Genomic DNA, 7,084 nt, shown 5'->3' on the forward strand with positions numbered 1-7,084 from the left:
TTAGAAGGGCAGACGGAGCTAATCTACTAAATACTCGATACTTACTGAATGAGGAGATGTTTCATGAAGGGGAAAGAGTGTTATGTGAGTTATTTCAGCGGTTTCTTCACTAAAATAATGATGTTATGCTAAGAATGATTATAAATATGTATACTTAGAAGGGCAGACGGCGCTAATCTACTAAATACTCGATACTTATTGAATGTGGAGATATTTTATGAAGGGGGAAGAGTGTTATGGGAGTTATTTCAGCGATTTCTCACCAACGATGCTGTTACGCTATGAATGATTAGGCATACGTATAATTAGAGAGACAACCTAGTTTGGAGTGTTCGGAAGTAATAATTAATGCACTCTAATAATGAATGAACTTAAGTAGGAAGGAATTATTGTTATTTTAGCGATTTCTCTATACTATTGATGTTATTATGATTTAAAGTGAACTGCGCATATTTAGAGGGACAGACCTGGTGTGACGATTGGGAGCCAACACAAACTTAATGAATGGGCTTAAACAGAAAGAACGGACTGGGTTATTTTAGCTATATCTCTACTAATGATGTTATGCTATGAATGATAAGGAATGAGTACTAGAAATTGAAGGACAGACGGAACCGATAAACTTAATGCTTGATACTTATTGCATGGGCTGTTTTTTTTCTTATTATTTTTTTTTTTTTACGTCTCCGCCTATTGCGCCGGTAGGCTTGCTTGAGGAGCCTGGATGGTATTCGGCCCTAGCCCGTCATGGCGCAGGCAAGTGTATATAGTGGCGCCATCTTCTCTGGGCTCATGCTGCCCCCCGGAACTCGTTCTTGATTCTTGGACGGTTTCCTCTAGAGTCCGGGTTGATGGGTGGTCTTCAGGACAGCATGTGCATGGGTAGTTTTAAGCCACTCGGCGGTAACTGAAAAATCCGAGGTGATAGCGTGGGGATTCGAACTCGTGTCGTCCATCACGTGGTGAATGTGGGCCCAGCACGCTACCACTTCAGCCACCCAGTAGAAAGGTCGTTTGTGTTATCTTAGCGATTTGTCTATTAATGATGTTGTTACGCTAGATATGATTAAGAATGCATGTAATTAATTAGATGTTATGCTAAAGTGATAAATAATGCGTATAATTAGAGGGACATACCAAGTTAGACGGTATACGAAGCCAATACTTAATATATACTCGATGCAGGTGAGTTAAAGTAGTTCCTCCCTTCTCCTTTGTTGTTTACTTGCAACAATAAACTATTAATCAATCATATTGATACTTAGAGGCTATATAAACCATGAGAGAGAGAAAATAAACAGAATAATATTGTTTTAAGTTTAATGATGCTTGGAAACTATGAAAGCCGTGTGAAAGAAATTAAGTACACGAAATAACGATGGTAAACTCCGAGATACATAGAAAGCATCTTGGAACTATGTCAGAAATAAATAAATGATGTGAAATCCTGTTATAAAAAAATCTGGAAACTGTGTGAGAGAATGAAGCTTGTAAATAAATAAAATAAATACAATATGAGGTTAAACTGAAAGATACATAGACAGCACCTTGGAACTGTGTCAGAGATGAATGAATATATGTGAAATTCATTTATAAAAAAAAGAAACCGTGTGTAAGAGAGAAGCTTGTAAATAAATAAAATAAATACAATATGAGGTTAAACTGAAAGAGACATAGACGGCACCTTGGAACTGTGTCAGAGATGAATGAATATATGATGTGAAATTCAGTTATAAAAAAAAAAAAAATATGGAAGCCGTGTGTGAGAGAGAAGATTGTAAATAAATAAAATAAATACAATATGAGGTTAAAGTGAAAGATACATAGAAAATACCTTGGAATTGTGGTAGAGATAAATGAATATATGATGCCAAATTCAGTTATAAAAAAAAGAAACCGTGTGTGAGAGAGAAGGTTGTAAATAAATAAAATAAATACAATATGATGCCAAATTCAGTTATGCTTACAAGGTCTGGGAGTTGTGTTAAGAGATAGAAAAATATGATATGGAATTAAGTTATAAAAAAGTCCTGGAAGCTAAGAGAGAAACTTGTAAAATGGATAATTATATGAACCAGCCGCCAGCGTGTCGCCCAACGTGAAATCAGCGACGCTTTCTCCAGTGCCGCGTGTGTGTGTGTTGGTGGGGCTGTGAGGAACGTTTCTGGCGGCTTTCTCCTGAGTAACCAACGTTTTGCTCTCCTTTTTTCTTCTTTTTGTTTTGATGTTTTGTTTTTGTTTTTGTTGTTTTGTTGTTTTGTTTTGTTTTTGCATTTGTTCTTGTTTTTCCTTTCTTTCTTTTCTTGTTTTGTTTTTGTTTTTTTCTTTTCCTTTCTTTCTTTCTTTTTCTTCTTTTCTTTTTCTATTTGTTCTTTTTCTTCGTGCTACAACAACAACAACAACAACAACAACCACTACTATTACTACTACTACTACTACTACTACTACTACTGCTGCTGCTACTACTTCTACTTTTTTTTTTTTTACAACATAAATGATACCTCCACCCATGTTTATTTTCCCGACACATAATCATGGAGGGCTCCATAGCTTGGAGGTCATTAGCCCTAACTCTGTTCGCTAATGACTGTGGCATCCAACCATATCACTAATACTACCTGACACTAAATCACCTATCATCTATTACGTCTAGATTCCCCTTTCCTTCCCTACTCCAGTCACTCCCGACCCACCCTAATGTCACTCTCCACCACTGTGGCTTCATAGTCCATATTGGAGATGTTGGTGGCTTTTGGGCCAGAGTGTCTGGTGCCCCTGAGACATAGGATGGCCGACCTGAGCAGGGAGAACGAGAGGCGACACCTCATCCAGGCGACAACGTGGCTCCTTTGCTGATGCTTCTTTTCTGAGCCCTGGGACCCATCCCGCCGGATGTGGTGAAGACGAGGGGGGTGAAGCTGCCCTGATCCACATGTTGGATTCTTTCACCGTATGCCCTTGTCTTCTCCTGCTCGTTCCTGTGTTGGGCGGCTTGCAGGGGCAGCTCACGGTGACAGGCAGCCATCGGGTCGAATATGCGGATGTCCATGAACGCCCGCTGTCCGCGCACCCAGAATCCGCGGGCACTTACATCAACCCGTGCCTCCTGTGAAGTATTGGCTGTCCTGTACCGAAGGTGTTCGCCGTCCAGGGGAAGCAGTGCCGGCTCGGTAGTGACGTCTTGGCATACCTCTCCGAGCATGCTGGCTGTCAGATCCCCCACTTCATCGTGTCGAATACAGACAAAGCCTCCTTTTTTACATGTCATGGTGTGGGTGACATCATTTGGTGATCCACATGCACAGAGATCAGGCAGTCCCTCAATCGGCCAGCCATATCTCAGAGCAATGGCGTCGACAAATTCTTGTTTGTTGAGGCTGAAGCCCTTTGCTCTGATTGGTAATGACGTTAGCCAGCTAGAGGCGCCTGCCTCCTGTGCTGTGTGTATTTTCTACCCATTTCTGTGGACAGGTGGTGTGTAAGACGGTCCAGCTCGTCTTTTTGGGCCTGTTGTCTTTCTTCTGAGATTTTTCTTTTAATATCTCTTATTTCTCTTTGGTCTATCTCGCCCTCTGCCTCCTGAGCGATGATCCTGTTGATGAGTGACCTGGTAAGGCTGATGGAGTTTTGGTTTTCCTTATCTGCCAGCTTCTCAGGGTTGGTGATCCCCATCCCACCCAGTCTTGGGGGGTTACTTCTACTACTACTATTACAACAACAACAGTAACAACTACATCTATTATCACTTCAACTACTACTTCAACTACTACTACTACTACTACTACTACTACTACTACTACTACTACCACCACCACCACCACATCACCTGTTTGCGTGTTACTTTACCAAGAGGGTCAATAGATGTTTTGAAGCTCTCTGAATCCTCTCTGCTCGGTTGTTTTGGTGGGGACAGCGGGGGTCATAAAGGGTCACGAGCGGTCAGAGGTCACGGTAAACAAGAGGTCAGGTCAGGTCAGGGAGGGTCAGGAGGCATAGCAGGTCACGCGGTTAGTTTTAATATACTGCTCTTTGTAATGTTGTTTACGTTCACTTTCTCCGTCTGTGTTTTTTTTCCTCTTATTTTTACTGGTTCTTGTTCTTCCTCCTGTTCTTGATCTGCTGGTTCTTCTAGTTATTCGTGTTCTTGATCTTTTTCTAGTTCTTAATCTGGTTCTTCCTTTCTACTCGTATTTTTTATGGTGCTGTTGTTCTTGTTTTTCTCGTTTTTTTTCTGTGCCTGGTTTTGTCCTATAATGATGAAAGGAGACAATTAGTTTCTGTGCGCGTCCAACGTAGATCGATAGAAGAGTGGTAAAGATAATAATACTTCCACATAGTTTCAACAGTATAACAAAATATATTTCCTACATCTTTATAAATACGGCTATTTACATATACATTTGTCTCAAGGGATGCGCGTACGTATAATACAGTTGTACCACATGTAACACTGACCAGAGCCTGTTGTGTGTGTGTGTGTGTGTGTGTGTGTGTGTGTGTAATTCACCACGGCCTGATCACGAGTTGGACTCGCTTTCGCCAGCAGGTACCCTCCCGACACGAGGAAGTGCATGCTCATTATCGTCGATCTCTGGGTACTGCCAGGACCTCACACACCACACACCCCATCCCCCTTGGTCAAGGGGGGACAGTAACCACTCCTAGTCAACGGAAAGAATCCGGCCTGAGCGGGGCTCGAACCGCCGCCTGTTTGACCTTGAAGCCTTGCAGCGCCGCGCTCTAACCGATTGAGCTACCGGAGCGGTGTGTGTATATGTGTGTGTGTGTGTGTGTGTGTGTGTGTGTGTGTGTGTGTAATGGTCTGATCACACAACAGTCTCACGATTGCCAACTATTACTTTTCCCGGATGAGCGACTCACAAGTGACGGATCTCTGGGTACGGGCTACGTGCTTGTGTATGTGTGACGTTTCTGGCTATTGCACAATAAATATTATAAATACACCCCTTCAAACACTGCATGCACGCTTCACACACACACACACACACACACACACACACACACACACACACACACACACACACACACACACATACACACACATTATCACATACGTCAGCCACCAGTGGCACTCAGTTGTCTGTAGTTCCCCGCCTGTCCCTATACGAGTACTCGGGCTCCATCGCCTCACGCCTCGGGGGTCCAGGGGTTTGGTGCGGGGCGGGGCAGGGATAAACTGAAGGAGGTGGGGGCGGCGGGGAGCCTAGGGTGACCCGCAAGTCAGCCCCGGGAGAGCGAGGCCCGGCGTGCCTTGAGGAGGAGGCGGCGCAGGAGGTCCATGACCTCGGGCAGACCCTCGCCGGTGACGGCACAGGCGGGTGCAAGGCCCCAGGGCTGGGCGGGCGGCAGGTCGTGCAGGCCGAGGGCGTCAGCCATGGCGGCGGGCGTTCTGGCATCCGGCAGATCCTGTTTGTTGGCCAGCACCAGCAGCGGCGGCCGTGAGCGGCGCAGCGCGGCGCTCTGTGCCGCTTGCCGGCGCACCAGGACGTGCAACTCGTGGCGCGCCTCCTCCAGCCGCTCCTCGCCGCTGCTGGCATCCACCACGAACAGCACCGCGTCGGCGCCGCGCGTGTAGGCGCGCCAAAGGGTTCGCACGTGATCATCGCCGCCCACGTCCCATGCCACCCAGGAGCAACCGCCGCCCCGCAAACATTCGCAGTTGAAGCCGACGGTGGGCACGGTGTTCACGTAGTGGCCGTACTTGAGCCGCAGCAGCGCCGTGGTCTTGCCCGACGAGTCGAGGCCCACGAAGACCAGTGTGGGCGGCCCCGCCACGAGCCCCGCCAGGCTCCTGTCCCAACAGCTGCATGTGTGGCGAGGCGCGGCGCGGCAGTGTGCGCACTGCCCGTGTCCACCTGCCAACCCGCACACAGCCACACTGGCCTGGCCGGCCGCCGCATGCCACACGCGTGCCGCCACTCTCACATTCATCCTGGCCACCTTCCTCCTCCTCCTCCTCCTCCCCCTCCTCCTCCTCCTTTTCCTCAGCCATTCGTCTGAGTAGCCAGAGTGCCCTGTAAGTGGCCTACAAAGTACCCCTGTGAGCTGCTACGTAGCATTCTACAGTAGGCAACACAGTTGATACAGTGCAGCCTTCTGAGTAGTAGCCTAAAACAGTCCACTGCTCAGCTGGAGTAGCAGACAGCGTTGGGCACTCTACGGAGTACACTACTCAACAGTCACAGAGTAGACGCTGCAACGTGTTGGAGGCGGCAGTGTGTCCAGCAGTTGTGGGCACCGCTAACCAAAAAGTTAGCTTCGCTAACTGGTGATCCACTGACCATAATATTAACTTCGCATATGCTAAACCGCTAAACCAATAAAGAAATAAGTGGAAGCTAACGCTAACCGCTAACCGCTATTTTACTGTATATGGATTTATCTTCGGTTTAATATTTTGGCTCTAAAATCCTTAAAAACAGACCTAGTGAACTGAAATTTCAATGAGTTGTAGCTTAGACAATAGATTTCACTAATAAGCGTCCAGTTACCCTATTTTAATGATTAATTTACCCAAAAGTGGAAGCCCTGGAATTATTGCGCCATGTGGCTCAGCTGGTGCTGTGTCTGTCCACAAACCTGTATGATTTTTTTAGTGGACTTAAAGTTGGCGGACGAGAAACTATATTCAGCGGAAGCTAATTGGTTCACTAGCACTTTACAAAGTTAACAAAAAATCTAATCACCTAATGAAAAAACTTGCCTCGCTAATCAGCGGTTAGCGGGTTAAGCCCCGGTCACATATGCGGGTACGGGTGGTCCACGAGTTGAATTTTAAACCCGCTAATAACGCGTGGTAGGACGCGGATGACGCGTGGATGTGGCGCTAATGGTGCGCTACAACCCGTGGTAGAAAATCAACCCGCGCTAGAAAGTTTTGGAAAGTTCAAAACTTTGAGGCGCGGGTGCCCACGGGTCGCACCCGCGGGTGACGCGTTGATAACCCGTGGACAATGCGTGTTAACGCGCAGATAAGGCGCTGATAAGCCGTGGTGACCCGTGATAGGCCGGGTTAGAAGAACCGTGGCCAACACTGCATATCACACGACATTACCTGGAAACA

General features: G+C 46.5%; 1 protein-coding gene across 1 annotated transcript; it reads right to left on the reverse strand.

Annotated features, from left to right (window-relative positions):
* Positions 1-4,342: 4,342 nt before the first annotated feature.
* Positions 4,343-5,952, reverse strand: LOC126994250 (ADP-ribosylation factor-like protein 4C). The gene has a single exon (XM_050853531.1). The coding sequence runs from the start codon at positions 5,950-5,952 to the stop codon at positions 5,242-5,244; it is 711 nt and encodes a 236-aa protein (XP_050709488.1). The 3' UTR covers positions 4,343-5,241.
* Between the last annotated feature and the right edge of the window lie 1,132 nt (positions 5,953-7,084).

Source organism: Eriocheir sinensis, unplaced genomic scaffold, assembly GCF_024679095.1.
Source record: "Eriocheir sinensis breed Jianghai 21 unplaced genomic scaffold, ASM2467909v1 Scaffold755, whole genome shotgun sequence".
NCBI classification, from domain to species: Eukaryota; Metazoa; Arthropoda; class Malacostraca; order Decapoda; family Varunidae; genus Eriocheir; species Eriocheir sinensis.